Source organism: Malus sylvestris, chromosome 9 (genome assembly GCF_916048215.2).
Source record: "Malus sylvestris chromosome 9, drMalSylv7.2, whole genome shotgun sequence".
NCBI classification, from domain to species: domain Eukaryota; kingdom Viridiplantae; phylum Streptophyta; class Magnoliopsida; order Rosales; family Rosaceae; genus Malus; species Malus sylvestris.
The window spans coordinates 28,087,002-28,108,640 of NC_062268.1; the positions used below are offsets into that span (position 1 = coordinate 28,087,002).

A 21,639-nucleotide genomic window follows, 5' to 3' on the forward strand; every position below is an offset into this window, starting at 1 on the left:
AGAGCAATGCCAGGTAAGTAATCTAGAATATAAGGCCAACTCAAGAATTTGAGGGTCAAAACAAGTCCATCAAATCTAGAGTACGTTCGACCCTAATGATATGTGATACTTTTGCTGTTGACAAAGTAGTGGATGTATCGGCACGTGTTCTGTTACACTTGTCTCCACATGCTTCCTTATATCTTTCTCACTTGCCCTATCTGTTCCTCAGGCAGATGTGGTATCTTCTCTAGAAGCATAAGATGTTGAAGATGAGTACTCGAGAGCAATGCCAGGTAAGTAATCAGGCAAGGGGTTCCAGGCAGTCAGTTCCTAACTAGAAGCTTGATTCCAAGTGCTGACTGATTGCTCTCTTTCTCCTTGTCTTGTAGGTAAGAACAAGGCCAAAGGAAAAGACAGGGAAAAAGCATGATATGGGATACTCTTGCTTTTAACCCTGATGATATGAGATACTCTTGCTTTGGTGTTCGGGCTGGGTTCGGTTCTTATCGGTTCGGTTTTTTGCCAAAACCGAAACCAAACCGAAATTTCGGTTCGGTTCGGTTCGGCCCAAATTTTTTTCGGTTTTTTTCGATTCGATTTTTTTTTCGGTTCGATTTTTTCGGTTCGGTTTCGGTTTTTTTTCGTTTTTTTTTTTTTTTTTTTTTTTCAAAAAATGCAAAACAACCACAACATTACTTGAGTTATATGCCAATCATCCATTTCTTTATTTGGTTCACAGAGTGCCTAGTATTTGGGTCATTGTTCAAAGTAGCCTTTCCTCTATGGAAAACAAATACAAAGCCATTTCCATGCAAACAAATCCCATGAAATGGATTTTAATTATAAAACATATTAGACTTTAGAACCAACCAAATATCCAACAACTAAATTGTAAATTGTGGTTTATGAAAACAATGAAATTAAAGAAGCTCAGCTCCCTACATGATACAATATTACAATTACAATCACACACCTTTTCTTCTCTCTCTCTCAATTAGCTTTAGGTAAATACATTTGTACTTAGCTCTATAATCTTCCTTTCCCACAATTACATGCAAGTAGGACGATGACTTAGATGGAACGAGTTCATAGTCATTAGTGATTTGGAACATTATAGTGTTGATGCAATTGTTCCATGAAAGTCTCTCTTCATGTATATAATAAAACACAAAAAAAAGTTGACCACCTAAATTGAGATTAACACTAATTAGTAATTATCATCAGCATACTTATTAATTAATTAACTGCACCAAGAAAAGCACCTGCCCTTGACACGAGAGTAGTCACCTCTCGACTGAAGCACCACCGTTACCACCACCACTTGAACCACCACTCTTCCTACCACCACCGTTACCACCACCACCTGACAAAACATGAACACAACATGCAAGCACTTGAACACAAAATGATCGCAATCAATTCAACAATCCCTACAAACCATTTAAGTACAACCGCAGACTGGAGCCAATATGATAGCGGGTCATATATGTTGACGGAACCAACGAAATTGAAAAAAAAAATCTGCAAAACGCATCATGGGGTGAGAGACTAACCTTGCAAATGAGGGAATTTGTTGTGGGTCGAGACTTGAGCCTTGAAACGGCGAGAGGAAGTAGTGGGTCGCAGGGGTGACAGATTCAAATTGAGAGTGAGACGGCGACGGCGAGTGAGAGGGATAAGAGAAAGGTCGCTCTGAAACGGCGATGGCGAGTGAGAGACAGGTCGCTGAGATGGTGAGAGAGATTTGGAATGACACCGTTCAAGAGAGAAACAAAATCTATACAAAATCTGCAAAACCCATGAAATTAAAAACAAAATCTATACAACATGAGAGAAATTACCGTGCAAAGGAAGGAGGTCGTGGGTCGAGACTCGAAAAGGCGAGAGGAAGTCGCGGGTCATGGGGGGTGAGAGACTGAGAGTGAGACGGCGAGTCGGCGACACTTGCAAATCGACGAGATGTGAGACGGGTCGCAGGTCGCTGGGAGTGGGAAGGAAGAAGACGAAGAGCGGCGGAGCTGGGAGTGGGAAGGAGAGGATTCAGTCATCCAGAGTACAGAGGAGAGGGATAAGGGAATGAAAATTTGAAAAGGTGCAACTAGTGGCTAGGGTTAAAGGGTTTTGTTGCAGGTTGCTGGGAGTGGGAAGGAAGAAGACGAAGAGCGGCGGAACTAGGAGTGGGAATGAAAAATTGAAAAGGTTCAACTAGTGGCTAGGGTTAAAGGGTTGATTTCTCATAAAAAATAAAAAGATTATCCGAAATGGAGGCATGAGGGTTCGAACCCATGGCCCTAGCTTCTAAAGTTTCCCTGAAACCAACTTGGCAACGGGTTCTATTTTGTTAGGATTGTATGACTAAACTATTTATAGATATTGAACAAAATAATTAAATATTTATATCGGTTCGGTTCGGTTCAGTTTGGTTTCCGAACCTCAAAAACCGAAATCGAACTGATCAGATTCGGTTCGGTTCGGTTTGACAGTTTCAGTTCGGTTTTTTTTCGGTTCGGTTTTTTTCGACCTCGGTTCGGTTTGGTTTTCGGTTTTTTTCGGTTTTCGATTTTTTGAACCCACCCCTATTTGGTGTGGCTTGTTTGCAGAGGTATTATTAGGAGGAAAAGAAGCTGAGTATTTCAAGAGACTCTGCTAAGAGTGCCCTCTCGGATGTGAAGAAAAGTTAAGCATTTTTTTTATATTTGCAAGTTTGCCTGGCTGTGGAGGATGGAGGTCGACATATATAGGAGTCTCTCTAACAACAAGTAGTAGTGCTATTCCTTTACCTTTCTTGGTCATAGCGATGTAGTAGGAACTGCAAGCTTCACGTGTTTTAACTTTGTCAGAGCACTTTGAAAAAGTGGTATGTGGTATCTGTAAAGCTGATGTTGCGTGTGAAGATTGCAGACAAGCTTTATCCAAGGAAATCTGGTTCTCGAAGTTCGGAGAGCGGTGCCTCTTCAGTTTTCGAACAAGCAATCCTGTTGGGGATCTGGCTTTCGAGATTCAGAGAACGGTGCATCTTCGATTTTTGAGAAAGCAATCATGTTGGGAGTCTGACTCTTGAGATTTGGAGAGCAGTGTCTCTTCGATTTTTGAGAAAGTAATCATGTTGGGAGTCTGGCTCTTGAGATTCGGAGGGTGGTGCCTCTTCGATTTTTGAGCACGTAATCCTGTTGAGAGTCTAGCTCTCGAGATTCGAAGAGCGGTGCCTCTTTGATTTTTGAGAAAGTAATCATGTTGGGAGTCTGACTCTTGAGATTCGGAGAGCAGTGTCTCTTCGATTTTTGAGAAAGTAATCCTGTTGGGAGTCTGGCTCTTAAGATTCGAAGGGCGGTGCTTCTTCGATTTTTGAGCAAGTAATCTTGTTGGGAGTGTTTTCTCGAATGTGAGTAAAGGTTGGGCATTTTTGCCAGTCTGCCTTGCCATGGAGCATGGAGGTTGACACACATAGGGATTTTCTAGTTATCAAGCAGTGATGTTGTTCCTTTACCCTTGTGGGTAATAGTAGGGTAGCTGGACCTTCAAAATTTATGTGTCTAAACTTTGTCAGAGATCTTTGGTAAAGTTATTTGTGGTACTCGATGAGCTGATGTTGCGTGTGGAAAGTGGTGCCTCTTTGGAATCCGGAGAGTGGTGCCTCTTCAAATTTTAAACCAACGGCCATGTTACCCTTTCTTTTATAAGGGCACCAATTATGTGCAAGAAGTACATTAAGAGAGTTATTGCTTGTAGGAATTTTCCCCTTACTTCAGAGATTTATTGCACCTCATTTCTCCTTCATCATTTCTAAGAATGTCTGGCCTATCCGACCGTCGTTTTAACTTGAACTTTGGTGAAGAGGTAGCCATGCCTTCTCAAGACAACATATGTCGCCCATCCTTCTTATCCCCTACTGGTCCTCTTACCGTTGGGGACTCTGTGTTGAAGAATGATATGATGGCTGCAGTGGTGGCCAGGAACTTTCTCACTCCCAAAGATAACAGACTACTTTCCAAACGGTCTGATGAGTTGGCTATTAAGGATTCTCTGGCTCTCAGTGTTCAGTGTGCAGGTTTTATGTCTAATATGGCCCAACGCCTATTTGCTCGAACCCGCCAAGTTGAATTATTAGCGGCTGAAGTGATAAGTCTTAACAGGAGATTAGAGGCTCAAGCATGAGAATAAACAGTTGCACTCGCACATAACTATGCTACAAATATGAAGAGGAAGCTTGACCAGCTGCAAGAATCTGAGGTCAAATTTTACTTAATCATCAGAGGTTTGTGGGTTTGTTCCAAAGGCATTTATTGCCTTCGTCTTCTGGGGCTATACCATGTAATGAAGCTCCAAATGATCAACCTTCGGTGCCTCATCCTTCTGGGGTTCTGCCTAATACTGAGGCTCCGAATAATCACCCTCTGGTGCCTTCTCTTTCTAGGGCTCTGCCGACTGCTGATACTTCTCCTGAGCAACCTTTGTGAAGGCTCCCTTTTGTTTGTTTATTTTGATTCATGTATATGTACATATTTGTAACTTATCGGAGATATCAATAAACAAGCTTTGCTTCATTTCAACGTATTGTGTTAAATACACCAAGGCCTTCTTCACTAAGTTCTTTGAATTTTTCCTTTTGTTGAATCTTGTATGTTGAAGCTTTGTGAGTGAAGCATGTAGGTTGAGGTAGTGCTCTCTTAATTTCTCGAGTGAGGAAAACTTCTCGATTGAAGATTTGAAAAAATCCAAGTCACTGAGTGGTCGTGAGACTTCCAAGTATCAAGGTGCAGTAGTATATGGTAGGAGTCCCCCAAGTCTCCAGTCGAGGGAGTTGACGAAGGAGGTGTCTTGCTAGTAGTCAAGTTTCCAAAGTAACAAAACTTCACCATTTTTCTTTCTAAGTGGTAGCCCAAAACTCATCCTTCATATATATTTGTTATGAAAGTTGTTAGGCCCAAAGAAGATGAAGCCTAGGCAATTTTTTTTTTTTTTTTGAATTTTCAAATTTTCGAATTTTTGAATTTTTGAATTTTCAAATTTCTGAATTTTCGAATTTCTGAATTTTCGAATTTTCGAATTTTTGAATTTCCGAAAAAAAATATATATATATATATATATATATATATATATATTTTAAGCTTTATAGGTGAAGCTTTGTAGGTGAAGCTTTGAGGTTAAAGCTTTGTTGGGTACCATGAATTGATTTTCCTACACACTATCTTGATCAAGATAGTGTGAAGCTTTTGTAGGTGAAACTTTTGTGTTGAAGCTTTGTAGGTGAAGCTTTTGTAGGTGGAGCTTTTGTGTAGGTGGAGTTTTTGTGGGTGAAGCTTTTGTGGTGGGTGAAACTTTTGTTGGTGAAGCTTTTGTGGTGGGGGAAGCTTTTGTGGGTGAAGCTTTTGTTGGTGAAGCTTTTGTGGTGGGTGAAGCTTTTGTGGGTGAAGCTTTTGTTGGTGAAGCTTTTATGGGTGAAACTTTTGTAGGTGAAGCTATTGTGGGTGAAGCTTTTGTAGGTGAAGCTTTTGTGGTGGGTGAAGCTTTTATGGGTGAAGCTTTTGTAGGTGAAGCTATTATGGGTGAAGCTTTTGTAGGTGAAGCTTTGGAGTTGAAGCTTTGTAGCTGAAGCTTTAGAGCTGAAGCTTTAGAGCTGAAGCTTTTGTTGGGTACCATGAATTGATTTTGCTTCACACTATCTTGATCAAAATAGTGTGAAGCTTTTGAGAATTTGTAGTTGTTTTCCATTGACGAAGCTTTGTTGAATTTCCCTTTTTTTTTTTTTTGGGAAACTAGAAATTTGAAAATGTGGGAGAGACAACATATACAAATTTTGCTTCCACACTATTGAGTAAGAGATTGTGATGCAAGCCACACCTTGTAGTAGTCGAAGGTTTGGATGAACCATATAAATTGAATTTGCTTCAAACAGTCTTGAATTTGCCTCGAAGGTTTGAGAATTGTGGTTGAACTCCTTTGATGAAGCTTTTGTTGGCACCATAAATTGGTTTTGCTTCACATTGTCTTGATCAAGAGTGTGTGAAGCTTTTGAGAATTGTGGTTGCCCTCCATTGATGAAGCTCTTGTTGGCACCATAAATTGGTTTTGCTTCACACTGTCTTGATCAAGAGTGTGTGAAGCTTTTGAGAATTGTGGTTGAACTCCTTTGATGAAGCTTTTGTTGGCACCATAAATTGGTTTTGCTTCACACTGTCTTGATCAAGAGTGTGTGAAGCTTTTGAGAATTGTGGTTGCCCTCCATTGATGAAGTTCTTGTTGGCACTATAAATTGGTTTTGCTTCACACTGTCGTGATCAAGAGTGTGTGAAGCTTTTAAGAATTATGGTTGAACTCCTTTGATGAAGCTTTTGTTGGCACCATAAATTGGTTTTGCTTCACATTGTCTTGATCAAGAGTGTGTGAAGCTTTTGAGAATTGTGGTTGCCCTCCATTGATGAAGCTCTTGTTGGCACCATAAATTGGTTTTGCTTCATACTGTCTTGATCAAGAGTGTGTGAAGCTTTTGAGAATTATGGTTGCCCTTCATTGATGAAGCTCTTGTTGGCACTATAAATTGGTTTTGCTTCACACTGTCTTGATCAAGAGTGTGTGAAGCTTTTGAGAATTATGGTTGAACTCCTTTGATGAAACTCTTATTGGCACCATAAATTGGTTTTGCTTCACACTGTCTTGATCAAGAGTGTGAAGCTTTTTACGAGTTGTAGTGTTTGCATTGTTACAGAAGGGAAATGTCTGAAGCAGATGCAAGATGGCTAAATAGCTTGATCTTCGTATGCCATGCACTGAAGTTGTTGTTGGCTTGCAATAATACTTTGTTGGTGATTATAACTCTTGTTGGGCATAAGTGCTCCCTTAGTTGAGTTGTCAAGCTTGAGGGTTTTTGATTATTTGTGAATGCTAGGAGTTCCCATGTACAAGTTGTACCACTCGTCTTCTGGTAGGTGGAATGAATGGTGAGTTGCTTTTATCACTTGGTTGGTGGTACGAAGGTGAGTTCTTTCATCACCTTTCATCACATTTCATCACCTGGTTGGTGGCACAAAGATGAGTTCCCTTTTCACTTGGTTGGTGGCATGAATGGCAAGTTGCCAAATGATATTAGAGTACGGGTTGTACATTTCATCACTTGGTTGGTGGAATGAAAGAGAGTACGGGTTGTACATTTCATCATCTGGTTGGTGGCATAAAGATGAGTTCCTTCTTCACCTGGTTGGTGGCATGAGTGGCAAGTTGCCAAATGATATTAGAGTACTGGTTTTACATTTCATCACCTGGTTGGTGGTATGAAGGAGAGTACGGGTTGTACATTTGATCACTTGGTTTATGGCATGAAGATGAGTTCCTTCTTCACCTGGTTGGTGCCATGAGTGGCAAGTTGCCAAATGATATTAGAGTACGGGTTGTACATTTCATCACCTGGTTGGTGGCACGAAGATGAGTTCCTTCTACACCTGGTTGGTGACATGAGTGGCAAGTTGCCAAATGATATTAGAGTACAGTTTGTACATTTCATCACTTGGTTGGTGGCATGAAGGAGAGTGCGGGTTGTACATTTTATCACCTAGTTGGTGGCATAAAGATGAGTTCCTTCTTCACATTTCATCACCTGGTTGGTGAGAATAAGGGCAAGGTGTCGAGGCATATTGTAGCAAGTGTCGAAGACACAAAGTATGTTGAACCCTTTCGAAGCACAGTTGGCTTATGTATGGATGTATTGGAATGTATGATGTTTATGTATGAATGTGTTGGAATGTATGATGTTTATGTATGAATGTGTTGGAATGTATAATGTTTATGTTAATTGATATGAGTGGTACTTATGAATGTTTTGCTATGCATAAAGGGATCCATGCTTTTGATATGTGAACCATGTTGGTTGTAACACTTAGTATCACATACTTTGTGTCAAAGTATGCATGTTGAAGCTTTGAGTTGGAGTATAAGGGTAGGTCAGCGTAGACCAAGTGTTCTAGTGCTAGGAACGCAAAAGACTCAGAAGAAGTTGTCTGAATTCCCTCTTCTTTAAATATTTGCCGAATGGCTTATGTGACAAAAGATCTCAAGCGGTTAAGAGTCAAAACAATTGTAATGTGTATGCTTTCTTATAATAGCATTTCCTTCAGTACCTAGTCCTCCACTTTGAAAGAATGAGGCTTGGCCCTATAGTCATAATAGTCGACGGTACGTTCACCCATGGTTGTCTTGATACGAACTTTTATCCCTCTTGTTGGAATGGGCTTGCTGAGAGTAAAAATCCTTCCTCTTACCAAGAGACAAATACGTTTGGTGACTTAATGAGTAGCTAAATGAGGCAGGAGATGATGCAATGGGTGTCTGAATGGCCAATATCTCCTTACTTGGTAGAACTTGACTTCCACTTCCCATTTGTTGATAGGGGTTAACCATATGGAGGTTCCCTTTGTATGTCCTTACTTCGGCGGAGGCGTGGTTGTAAACATGTGCCATCACCTTAAAGTAAGTCTTCCAAGTGTTGGCATTGATCATGTACTTGAAAAAATAATCACGTAGGCCTGTCGTGAAGGCCTTGAGGGTGGTCTTGTCATTTGCCTCAGCACAGCGAGAATACTCATGGTTGAAGCAATCGGCATACTCTCGTAGTGACTCATCTGGTTTCTGACGAATAGTGTATAAGTCATATGCATAATGCAAGTGATCGGTATGGAAGATGTGTTGAGAGACAAACAGTTTCCTCAATTCTTCAAATGAGTTTACTGTCTCAGGTGGAAGACGGTAATACCAGTTTAGAGCTCCGCCAGAGAGGGTAGAAGGGAAGAGAAGACATCGATCTTCGTCGGTGTGCATCTGATATGCCATGGTGGACTCTAAGAGGTTAAGGTGTTCAATTGGGTCCTCCCTTCTAGTATAGAGTTGTAAACCAAGCTTTTGTTTTGTCTTCGCTTGAAGGGGGTGTCGAGGATCCTTCTTATAAGAGGGCCAGGCCTAGGTTGGTTCCAGTCAGGTATCTCGGTCTGACGTTCGGCCTTCAACTTGTTTACTTCCTCAATGAGTTGTAGGACAAGGAGGCCTGAGTGGAGTCATGTACCACTGGAATTTTCTTTCGTAAGTCTCCATCGCCTTTTGGAAGTAGGAAAGTTTGAACAAGGGCGGGTGGTTTTTTCTTGGACTCACCGTACTGACTTCTAGGGTCCCCCGTATCTTCATGTTCCTCTAGGACCTGTCGTTCATTCCCTAGATTGGCAGCTGGCCTGGGTCGTGGGAGGGGACCAAGTCTTTCCGAAACCCTTGGGTCATTGATCTTTGAGCATTTATGGAGGGGATTCTCTCGACGTTGCTTTAGGAAGTCTCGGTAGTCACGATAAAAGTCTTTCGATCCTTCCAACCCTTCTGCAATGAGGTGTCTTCCTCAACTTCTTCTACTTCGGGTCGAAGCATCTGGGTTGAGCGAATCTCATGTTGATCAATGTTTTGATGATTAGCTCGCTCCTCATCAAGGATACCCATGTCGAAGGGAGGTGACCCTCTGTGTTAGGGGGCACCTAGATGATGGTTGATGTCCACAGGGGCAACGAGCTCGCGTGTTTGAGTACGCCTTGTTTCGTGGAGCGTCTCAAAGAGCTTCTCATACTGCTCTTGGAGGACCTCATTCTTCATTGGTATCTTGTTGTTGTGAGCTTCTAGCTCGACTTTAGCTTGAAGAGCAACCTTATTTCCTTCCTTCTTTCGTTGCTTCGCACTAGGTGCAAGAGGGGTGTCATTCTGTGTGCTATGGCTTCCTTTGCTCCCCATGTTGGAAAGGGATGCCTGGTTAAAAGAGAGTGTACGAATGGTGGAAACCAGCTTGGCAAAGCTGAAGAGAGTGGGAATAAGTGTCATTCCCACAGACGACGCCAAATGTTGATGCACAAAATCAGCAAGGACTTTGGTACAACAGAAAGTGTTAAGTTTGTGACCTTTGCTAGATTGCTCTAGTCACTAGTGTGAATAAGTAAGTAAATGGATAGGGACAGGGAAGCAAAACATAAGATGTACGTGGTTCACCCAGATCGGCTATGTCCACGGAGTAAAGGAGTTCTCATTAATTGTGAAGGGTTTACATAAGTACATATGTTCAAGCTCTCCTTTAGTGAGTACTAGTGAATGATTTAGTACAAATGACATTAGGAAATATTGTGAGAGAATGATCTCTATTTATAGAAGAAAGTTTGTAGTTTCATTTTGACATTGACACGTGTCGTGTTGTGATTGGCTTCTGATGTTGACACGTGTCGCGCTATGATTGGTTTCTGATGTCGACATGTGTCGCGCTGTGATTAGGCTCCTGGTTGGAGGGAAACTCTTATGGGTCCTTGACGGTATAACGTTGACCGGTGCTCAATAGTTTCGGGATTGGTCAAGTATGGTACAAACACAATGAAAAACTTGTAGTATTCAGGTATGACTTTTTGCAAGCCTACAAAAATCTAAGTGTATTAAAAATATTCATTGATTTGAAGGATTTTAAAAAGTTATGGACTTTGAGTGCTTTTATAGCAAGGTTTTTGTCATACCAAATCTGTTGGAACCAATTTTGTGCACATCCATGACGGCGGTGATAACTGATCAAAAATTCATATGAGCACAAGCGAGGGGTGAATGAGGTTGATTGGGGGGTGTGATTGAATTTGTAATGGACTACCAACATATCTCCAAGAAGGATAATCAAATCACAGATGTAGTTTTAGAGAATGAGTGGTGTGATATGTGTTACGTTGATATGTGTTACGTCGAGAACCATCCTAAACAAGTAAGCCTATGACGATTGACGAGGCGTGTAGGAGAGATGAATCTCTATGAAATATGTCTATACGTAGATGGCTGCGTTTAGAAGATATGGGTGATTTCTCGTAGAGCGTAAGTATGTTGATGTATCATATGATTAAAGAGATCCCTTGGTAGATGCTTAAGCTAGGGCATTTGTATTAAAGAAAGTAATCCTTATTGACCGACAGAGTATTTGGGGAGGAATCCATGATAAATGATTAAGTCCTCCTAATATTATGACTACGTTGCCTAATCTCTAGATATCATAACTTGATATGAATTAGGGTCTCCTTCTTGGGAGACAAGTAATATCCATACGGGCTTAAGTCTAGTTTAACTGACTAAGAATGTCTGACTACGCTTGGTCTTCTGACTAGTCACATCATCAGAGTAGCTTGACTACTTTGATATGACCAGCTTACTCCGATATGACCAGCTTATTTTGATTTTGCTAAGCTCATGAGAGTATCGTACTTCGATCTGACTTAATTTCTTGTTTTGATTAAAATCGTCTGATCGTCTAAGTGCCATGTGTTGTGGGCATTCCAGTCATTTTCACCACCCGAGGTGCCAAATGTTAGGGGCCAAAAAATGTTGGTCCCACAAAATCCAACATCTACCCTAAGATTTTGATGGATTTCATTTTTTCACTTTTGATAATATACTCACCACCCACTATAATACAATGACTATCATTCCACCACCACGTCACCACCCACTACCTTACCATGACCATCCATCCACCCCCCACAGCCACCCTTACCCCCACACCACACCAACAACTACCACATTACCATGAAAATCATGACATCACCATCACCACCAAAACCACCTTCTCACTATTAACATCACCATACCGCAACCTCCCACGACTAACTTTTTGTTGTTGTCATTAGCACTACCATGACCACCATCGACACCACATTCATCATGACCGACACCACCTGTACCACCCCATCACTACCGCCCCATGCCTACTCCACCACCCCAACACCACACTGCCACCAATATTTCCACCCTTATTATAATCATTATCGCCACCAAAGACACCACAATTACTACCACAATATGACCAAAAATCACCCGTGACACTTCCTCCACCTCATATGACCACTTTGTCATAGTCACAATCACTATTTCAAATAATGAAAATTTAAAAATAACAATGCTTATAAATTGATCATTAAAAAGTCTATAACAATCCACATAATTGTATTAAAATTCATCATAAATTCTCACAAACTTCATCAAAATCTATATAGAATTCAATCAAAATCCCCATGAATTCTATAGAAGTTAAGTAAACTCACTCAAAATCAATGTATAGCTCTTAAAAAATTCATCAAGCTCTATATAATAAATAGTGAAGTTTATTGGTCTTTAGCTATCACAAGATGACTTAGTGGTTTGAGGACAAATTTTAGGCCTGTATTTCACACAGACGTCCTAGGTTCGATTCTTGGTGTTGGTGAATCGCATGATGGTGACCAGAGGAAGACTGAGTCTTCTTAGCCCTTGGAACGGTGGACTGTCGTGACGAAGCCATCACCTGGTCTCTTTTTTAATATATATAAGGTTTATTGGTGTTTATTGCCTATTCGTGAAATTGGGAAAAATAATGAAGGTAAGCAAAATTGTAACAAAATATTGTTTGTTGGTTTGTATGTTGTTTGGGAGAGAAATTAAAAACAAAACGCGTTAAGTGAGTCAGTCGGCAGAAAATGAGATTGACCAAAATAGTGGATGGGGATCATCAACTACCACCAAATGTAGAAACAGTCCTCGCATCACGTGACGAGATTTCCTCCCTCCCTCTTCTCCCACCCCTCGTACCATTTTAAACCCTATACTCCTCCTCTCTCTCTCTCTCTCTATAAGATTCGCATTCCTCTCTCTCTAGATTTTCATCCATCTAGATTGCTTTCAGGTACGATTTCCCGAGTTTTTTTTTTTTAAATTTTTAATTCTTTCTCTTAAAATTTGAATTGCATTTCTAACTTCCGCGATTTTTATTGCTTCTCATTCCCTAAATTTTAATGATGAATGTTGATCAAATTAGAACTGCATTTGTTACAGATATGAAAAGAAATGTATAATTAAGTAATGTTAGGTTAAGGAATTGTATCTCTCAATCAATATCCCATTTTTTGGTTGAAGAATTTTCACCTAATTTCTCGTTTCTTTGATTGTTCAATGTTTTTATCATCTTGAATCATAATTCTTCAGTTAATATTATATATATTTAGGACGAAATTCAGAAGATTAATTGAGGTGAATGTCAAATAATAAAGTTTGATTGTTACTGTCAGCATTTTTGTTGAACTTTTTGAGGAAATTGAGGTGAATGTTAAATGAGATGTAGTTTTAGCTGATTGAGGTGTCTTACAAGGAACTATGGACCTACTTGGAACTGATATTGAACCCTTAGTGCAATAATCCTCCTTATTACAATAAGAGATCAAAATGTGGTATGTAAATGTTTAGACGATTGCTGCGTATGAGTTTGGGAGATCATAGCATACTTGTTTGTGCCAATGAATTAGTCTACAACCTTTCCGATTCACTGTTGTTTTATATTCTTACTAATTGGATTGTCGCTGTACTTGTGAGAGTTTTAACCTTGGTGTATATTTGTTACTGTTGAAATTATATGATTGAGTATTTTCTCTTGTTTAATTGTGGTTGCAACGTGTGGGTTTATTGTAGATTCGTTGCGAGTAAACTCATTGGGTGTTGGTTGATGACTTGAAAGTAACTAGTATGCTCTTGCAGTTTGTATTTCAGGGTGGTGTGACGACATTATTTTTGGGGATGGAGGACGGCAAAGAGCAACGGGTGGATGAGGGGTCTGAAAATTCTTCCCCACAGGAGGTTGTGTTGCATACGTTATTGTTAAGAACCTTATTTACTTCTGTAGAAATGTGTAGGGAAAAATTATTTGTATCAAATTCTTTGTACTGCTATAGAGAATTGACCCAAGTTTTTATTTCTCTCTGTTAGGAGGAAGTTTTAAAGAAAAAGTATGGTGGAATCATTCCAAAAAAACCACCACTAATTTCGAAGGTGATATTTGAATTTGATATTTATCACGTCCTGTTCGAATTATATGCTAGTTTGTACTGTGTTTCATCTATGAATGCTTATTGATCTCAGGACCACGAACGTGCTTATTTTGATTCTGCTGATTGGGCACTTGGAAAGGTAGTCTTCTTAACACTGAATATTACCCTGTTACAGTATTTGCAACAAATAATTATTTCAAAGCATCAAAATAATTATTATGTTAGATGTTTCATATCATTTGATACTTTTTGGATAACAGCAAGGGGTTGAGAAGCCAAAAGGACCACTTGAAGCCCTTCGGCCAAAACTACAGGTATTTGCCATTTTCTAAAGTGGTTGTGTTCACCTTTTCTTTTTGATGTGGCTGTCTTAAATGTTTTCAATTAATACTTTCTGTTAGATGAGAGTTTTTGGCCATGTTGAATGTTGAGAACTCCGTATTTAAAAAATGTACTTGCTGTGATGGCAAGTAGTGGGAAAAGGCTTTGTTGTTGTTGTTTGTGATGTCAACTAGTTGAGTTCTGTTTGCTGATTATGGTGCTAAAAAGCAGTTGAAATTACTTGGGTATATAATTGGTAGTTGGGTTGAAAGACAATGTTGCTCCGAAGTCTTGACCAGGCCACAATATCAGGCTCTTAGATGAGATGGCAAACTTGTATGGGTTCATGGCAAGACAATGATGTTCTAAAAATTCATGATATATTGTTTGAAATGTGATGTAAGAGAAGAATTTCATTCTCTTTGAGAAGTTTTGGATATAAATAGCACACATGCCAAGTATTTGCATCTTAAGTATAATCTTGCCGGAGTAAAGGATGCTAAAGTTGGAACGAATCCTTCATGGATACAACAACAAAGCCTTTTCCCACTAAGTGGGATCGGCTATATGAATCCTAGAACGCTATTGCGCTCGGTCGTGTGTCATGTCCTCCGTTAAATCCAAGTGTCTTTTCTTAAAGTCTCTTCCAAAATTTTCCTAGGTCTTCCTCTACCCCTTCGGCCCTGAACCTTTGTCCCATAGTCGCATCTTCTAACCGGAGCGTCAGTAGACCTTCTTTGCACATATCAAAACTACCGTAACCGATTTTCTCTCAGCTTTCCTTCAATTTCGGCTACTCCTACTTTACCTCAGATATCCTCATTCCTAATATTATCTTTTCCCGTGTGCCCACACATCCAACGAAGCATCCTCATCTCCGTTACACCCATTTTATGTATGTGTTGATACTTCACCACCCAACATTCTGTGCCATACAGCATCGTCGGCCTTATTGTCGTTCTATAAAATTTTCCCTTGAGCTTCAGTGCCATACGGCGGTCACACAACACGCCGGATGCACTTTTCCACTTCATCCATCCAGCTTGTATTCTATGGTTAAGATCTCCATCCAATTCTCCATTCTTTTGCAAGATAGATCCTAGGAAGCGAAAGCAGTCGCTCTTTGGTATTTCCTGATCTCCGATCCTCACCCCTAACTCATTTTGGCCTCCGTTTGCACTGAACTTGCACTCCATATATTCTGTCTTTGATCGGCTTAGGCGAAGACTCTTAGATTCCAACACTTCTCTCCAAATGTTAAGCTTCGCATTTACCCCTTCCTGAGTTTCATCTATCAACACTATATCGTCTGCGAAAAGCATACACCAAGGAATATTATCTTGAATATGTCCTGTTAACTCATCCATTACCAACGCAAAAAGGTAAGGACTTAAGGCGAGCCTTGATGTAATCCTACAGTTATGGGGAAGCTTTCGGTTTGTTCTTCATGAGTTCTTACGGCAATCTTTGCTCCATCATACATATCCTTTATAACTTGGATATATGCTACTTGTACTCCTTTCTTCTCTAAAATCCTCCAAAGAATGTCTTTTGGGATCCTATCATACGCTTTCTCAAAATCTATAAAGACCATGTGTAAATCCTTTTTCCCATCTCTATATCTTTCCATCAATCTTTGTAAGAGATAGATTGCCTCTATGGTTGAGCACCTTGGCATGAACCCGAATTGGTTGTCCGAAACCCGTGTCTCTTGCCTCAATCTATGCTCAATGACTCTCTCCCAAAGCTTCATTGTATGACTCATTAGCTTAATACCCCTATAGTTCATGCAATTTTGTACATCGCCCTTATTCTTGTAGATAGGCACCAAAGTGCTCTTTCGCCACTCATTTGGCATCTTTTTCGTTTTCAAAATCCTATTGAAAAGGTCAGTGAGCCATGCTATACCTGTCTCTCCCAAGACTTTCCACACTTTGATTGGTATATCATTTGGGCCCACTGCTTTTCTATGCTTCATCTTTTTCAAAGCTACAACCACTTCTTTTTTCCTGATTCGACGGTAAAAGGAGTAGTTTCTACACTCTTCTGAGTTACTCAACTAAAGAAGTATTCCTTTCATGTCCTTCATTGAAAAAATTATGAAAATAACCTCTCCATCTGTCTTTGACCGCGTTCTCTGTAGCAAGAACCTTTCCATCCTCATCCTTGATGCACCTCACTTGGTTTAGGTCCCTTGTCTTCTTTTCCCTTGCTCTAGCTAGTTTATAGATATCCAACTCTCCTTTGGTATCTAGTTGCGTATACATATCGTCATAAGCCGCTAACTTAGCTTCTCTCACAGCTTTCTTCGCCTCTTGCTTCGCTCTTCTATACCTTTCACAATTTTCATTGGTCCTATCCTTGTATAAGGCTTTACAACATTCCTTCTTAGCCTTCACCTTTGTTTGTACCTCCTCATTCCACCACTAAGATTCCTTTTGGTGTGGAGCAAAGCCCTTGGACTCTCCTAATACCTCTTTTGCTACTTTTCGGATACAACTAGCCATGGAATCCCACCTTTGGCTAGCTTCCCCCTCTCTATCCCACACGCACTGAGTGATTACTTTCTCTTTGAAAATGACTTGTTTTTCTCTTTTTAGATTCCACCATCTAGTCCTTGGGCACTTCCAAGTCTTATTCTTTTTTCTCTCTTTTGATATGTACATCCATCACCACAAGCGATGTTGATTAGCCACTCTTCCGGTATAACTTTGCAATCCTTACAAGTTATACGATCCCCTTTCCTCATTAGAAGAAAATCTATTTGTGTTTTTTACGACCCACTCTTGTAGGTGATCACATGTTCTTCTCTCTTCTTAAAGAAAGTGTTGGCTAAGAAGAGATCATTGTTGTACTTTTATGCACAAACGGAAGCGAATTATAACAAAGTACCAAATATCAATATCGTAGATGAAAGCTAAAACAAACAATCTCAAACTGACACAAGAGATTTACGTGGTTCGGCGTAAAGCCTACTCCACGGGCGAAGCACGGCAATGAATTTCACTAAACAAACGGAGATTACAAAAGAGTGTTTAAACTCTCACAACCCAAATCCCACAAATTACAAACCCTAAACCAAACGAGTAGAGAACCCAAAACAAATGGAGAAGATTCTCCCAAATTGCTCTCTAACTCACAAACTCACAAACTCACAAATTGACTCTCACCAAATTTGCCAAACGAATGAGCCACACAAAATACACTAACCCTAAGGTCCTATTTATAGTGCATAGGACTTAGGTTACAATAGGAATCCTAATAGGAAATAAATCCAAATCCTAATCAAATAGGTAATTAACAAAATCTCTCCACCAAGGAAACTAACTAAGAAGTCAAAACCAAACCCAAATAGGATACCAAAACCAAATAGGTAACACAAACCTAATTTATTGCATCATCCTAATTTTGAGCCAAAAAACCCAACAATCATATGCCATTGCAAAATCCAAAATAGCTTCCCCATCCTCGTTTCTCTCCCCAAAACCATGGCGACCATGAAAACCTCCATAGTTGCCTGTCTCCTTGCCCACGTGTCCATTTAAATCTCCTCCTATAATTAACTTCTCCGTCTGAGCAATTTCTTGCACCAAGTCTCCAAGGTCTTCCCAAAATTTCTCCTTCAAACTTGTATCCAACCCTACTTGAGGTGTGTATGCACTAATCACATTGACGAGTTCTTGTCCTATTACAATCTTGATTGCCATGATTCTATCTCCTACCCTTTTGACATCTACAACATCTTGTGTCAAGGTCTTGTCCACGATGATACCAACCCCGTTTCTCGTTCTATTTGTGCCCGAATACCAAAGTTTAAAACCTGAGTTTTCTAGATCCTTTGCCTTAAGACCAACCCACTTAGTTTCTTGTAGGCGCATAATATTTATCCTTCTCCTCACCATAACTTCCACTACTTCCATAGATTTTCCCGTTAAGGTTCCTATATTCCACGTTCCTAAACGCATTCTACTCTCTTGAACTCTACCCTTCTGTCCTAGCTTCTTCACCCTTCCCCGTGTAATAGGATCAAAGTACTTATTTTGTGTGTCCTGTGTAAAGTTGATAGAAGCATATGCTCCCAAACAACTTTGAGTGGAGTCGTTCAAAAAGAAGTTTCTATGACCCCCTTGCTCATTTAACACTGCATCCGGGTGCCGATGGAGATACAGCGACCCTTGCTCACTTATCATTGTGCTCGGGTCACACAGCGCGCCACTTACGGGTGACACCCTAGCTTTAGCGCAATTTCGTTCTGGATTCATTTTCATAAGGATTCGACATAACCTAGGAGTGCCGGCTGTCAACTATCTGACGCCCTCCCCCTCCTCTTTTATCCGGGCTTGGGACCGGCAATGTAAGATAAACTTACACAGGTGGAGTTCGAATCCTTAATGGATAAATAGAAAAAAAAAATCAAGTAGCTAAACAGGAAAAATTTACATTCTGTTTTTGGTACATCAATATTCATATTTTTCAATTCATGTTAATGTGCTCTCCTCCCCTCCCCTGCTTCCATGCATTAGAGGTTTCAAGGAATAAAAACAAGATAATTTACACTTTCCATTGTTCTCCTTGGTTATTTTATTGCTGTCTTAATACTCTTTTTTTTATTTTTTTTTCATGCTTCAGCCCACGCAGCAGCAAACACGATACAGAAAGTCTCCTTGTGCTCCAGCAGATGGTGAAGGTATTGCTAATCATTAGAACTTTGTAAAGCCATTTCTGCAAATTAATTATTCTTTCCATATTTTCTCCCTAACATTTAAGAAAAAAAAAAAAAAAAAAGCAGAAAAGCCATTTACCTTGTTATACTACTTTACTTAGATGGAGGAAGTCCGGCTTCTGAGGATACAGTTGCCACTGAATGAAGGAGCTTTTGGTGTTTTGATCTTGTGAGAACCTCAGACTGTTATTGTGTTACCTACGTTGATGGGTAATATTCTGTCCTGACAACAAACTTGGTGAACATGCATTGCACCAACATTACTGCAGTTGAAACTAAGCCGTAACTTCTGGTGTTCCAAGTTTTGATGTGGGACGTTATTCTTTTCTTATTAACAATGATAGAGCAACTTACGAAATTCAAAAACCTAAACAAATTATTCACTTTTTCAGCGTCTTCTTTCTGCTCTACATGCAATTCTTGGGTGTCACCGGTTTTGTACAACCATGTCGCTCTCTCTCATCACACATGGTTGTATACCATAGTGACTAAGGCAGATTTCCTCTTTTTCTGCATTTTTTGTTATGAAGTAATTTCTACACCTCGTTTACCCTCATGCACTCCCTTTTTTCTCGCTTTAGTATCGACTTGAGTCAATCAAGGCAGAATCAACGAACATAAACAAACTGAAGAGTGCAAGAGGACAAAAGGGGAGCGAAAATCACTTCCGCTTCTGTTTCTTTTTCTTGTTTTCACTAACTAGGTAGTTTCATAGTTGCCGACAAATAGGGATAGGGGCAGCCCCTTAATGTAATCTTGGGAAGTTAGCCGTTTTAGAAAGAAAACAAATTTGTGTTGCTGATATTGACATGAATGACAGAGGCTATATTGGTTAGGAGTACATTACGAAGACTAATATAGTTATGATTAGCAAGAGTGCTTAGTTGCGCAGTGCTGCGAGTTTTACATATATTCGATGGGCTAGACCATTTTGCATACATGTGAAAATCTACTTACAACCTATTTACATTAAGAAACCATGGCATAGAATAATTTGTCCTCTTATAGAAATCATGACATGGTTTGTAATGAATTGGTGATAAGCTCTCTTATGTTAGTTGTTTTTGTTTGTATAGTGAAAGTGAGGACTTGAAGCATGATGAGGACTTGAAGCATGACCAAATTAACACTACTTTTTTCAATCATAAATTTCCTTGGTGACCACATTGAGGCTTCAAGACATACCATGCCTGGAATGTCCAGTTGGACACTCTAATCAAGCTGTGTTGGCCGATACTTAGAAGGTGACGAAGTCATAAAGTGACGGTGATGTGGAAAGTGATATTAATTTAAAACTTGAAGCAACTAATCCCATAGTGCGCATGTGAGCAGGTTGAACCCTTAAATTGCAGTATTAAAGTAAAGAATGATTATACCAAAAGGGGAAACCTCATACATGTTAGTGATTGTTAGAAATCCTCGTCACAAAAGCATTGCTACCAAGTCCTGGTGGGGAGGAAAACAAAAGTGTGCCTATAAAAATAAAGTTTTGTAAAACATTTTCGAAAAGTGTAACCCCTCACATATATTTGTATTGTTGCATCGATCTCCACAAGAGATAGATTGCCTCCATAGTTGAGCACCTCGACAACAACAACAACAACAACAACAACAACAACAAAGCCTTTTCCCACTAAGTGGGGTCGGCTATATGAATCCTAGAACGCCATTGCGCTCGGTTTTGTGTCATGTCCTCCGTTAGATCCAAGTACTCTAAGTCTTTTCTTAGAGTCTCTTCCAAAGTTTTCCTAGGTCTTCCTCTACCCCTTCGGCCCTGAACCTCTGTCCAGTAGTGACATCTTCGAACCGGAGCGTCAGTAGGCCTTCTTTGCACATGTCCAAATCACCGGAACCGATTTTCTCTCATCTTTCCTTCAATTTCGGCTACTCCTACTTTACCTCGGATATCTTCATTCCCAATCTTATCCTTTCTCGTGTGCCCACACATCCCACGAAGCATCCTCATCTCCGCCACACCCATTTTTTGTACGTGTTGATGCTTCACCGCCCAACATTCTGTGTCATACAACATTGCTGGCCTTATTGCCGTCCTATAAAATTTTCCCTTGAGCTTCAGTGACCTATGACGGTCACACAACACGCCGGATGCACTCTTACACTTCATCCATCCAGCTTGTATTCTATGGTTGAGATCTCCATCTAATTCTCCGTTCTCTTGCACGATAGATCTTAGGTAGCGAAAACGGTCGCTTTTTGTGATCTTCGCTAGATTGCTCCGGTCATTAGTATGGATAAGTATATAAATGGATAGAGATAGGAAAGCGAACACAAGATGTACGTGGTTCACCCAGATTGGCATTGTGAAGGGTTTACACAAGTACATAGGTTCAAGCTCTCCTTTAGTGAGTACAAGTGAATTAAAATTTAGTACAAAAGACATTAGGAAATATTGTGGGAGAATGATCTCGTAATCACGAAATTTCTAAGTATCGGAGTGTGGTATCGTCTTGACGTGCCTTATCTGTCTCATAGGTAGATGGGGCATCTTCTCGGGAAGTACTCTTTCTCCATCCCGGGGTGGTATCTTTAACTGGTGGAGATGCACAAGGTAATGTATCAATTTCACTTGAAGCTTACTTGTAGTTTCAGGCTTGGTCAAGCGCGATACAAACCATGTAGTAGGAGTCCCCCAAGTCGCCGAGCTAGGGGATCTGCTGAAAGAGGTGACAGACAAGGTAAGCAATCATAGCTCCGGCTGATTGTTCACAGTCTCCCTATCTTGCAGGCAGCATGAAGGATAAAGAGAAGAAAATGAGAAGAGAT

The 21,639-nt window shown here is 40.2% G+C and overlaps 1 protein-coding gene and 1 long non-coding RNA gene across 2 annotated transcripts; one reads left to right on the forward strand and one right to left on the reverse strand.

Moving 5' to 3' along the window:
• Nucleotides 1–878: 878 nt before the first annotated feature.
• On the reverse strand, nucleotides 879–2,290 carry LOC126582920 (uncharacterized). The gene is made up of 2 exons (XR_007609627.1): nucleotides 1,536–2,290; nucleotides 879–1,345 (listed from the first exon to the last, which is right to left on the reverse strand). It is a non-coding gene; the product is annotated as an uncharacterized LOC126582920 (long non-coding RNA).
• A 10,205-nt stretch (nucleotides 2,291–12,495) lies between these two features.
• Nucleotides 12,496–19,246, forward strand: LOC126582149 (uncharacterized). The gene is made up of 7 exons (XM_050246161.1): nucleotides 12,496–12,676; nucleotides 13,522–13,620; nucleotides 13,750–13,812; nucleotides 13,903–13,950; nucleotides 14,072–14,125; nucleotides 18,762–18,819; nucleotides 18,957–19,246. Exons 2-7 carry the CDS (start codon nucleotides 13,561–13,563, stop codon nucleotides 18,998–19,000), a joined length of 327 nt encoding a protein of 108 aa, XP_050102118.1. The 5' UTR covers nucleotides 12,496–12,676; nucleotides 13,522–13,560; the 3' UTR covers nucleotides 19,001–19,246.
• Nucleotides 19,247–21,639: the final 2,393 nt, after the last annotated feature.

Bases quoted from the DNA above. Each gene is read 5' to 3' on its own strand.
- LOC126582149 (XM_050246161.1), top strand. From the start codon at position 13,561: ATGGAGGACGGCAAAGAGCAACGGGTGGATGAGGGGTCTGAAAATTCT. The intron at 13,951-14,071 runs GTAGTCTTCTTA...TTTGGATAACAG, and splicing joins CTGATTGGGCACTTGGAAAG to CAAGGGGTTGAGAAGCCAAA. The intron at 14,126-18,761 runs GTATTTGCCATT...TTCATGCTTCAG, and splicing joins CCCTTCGGCCAAAACTACAG to CCCACGCAGCAGCAAACACG.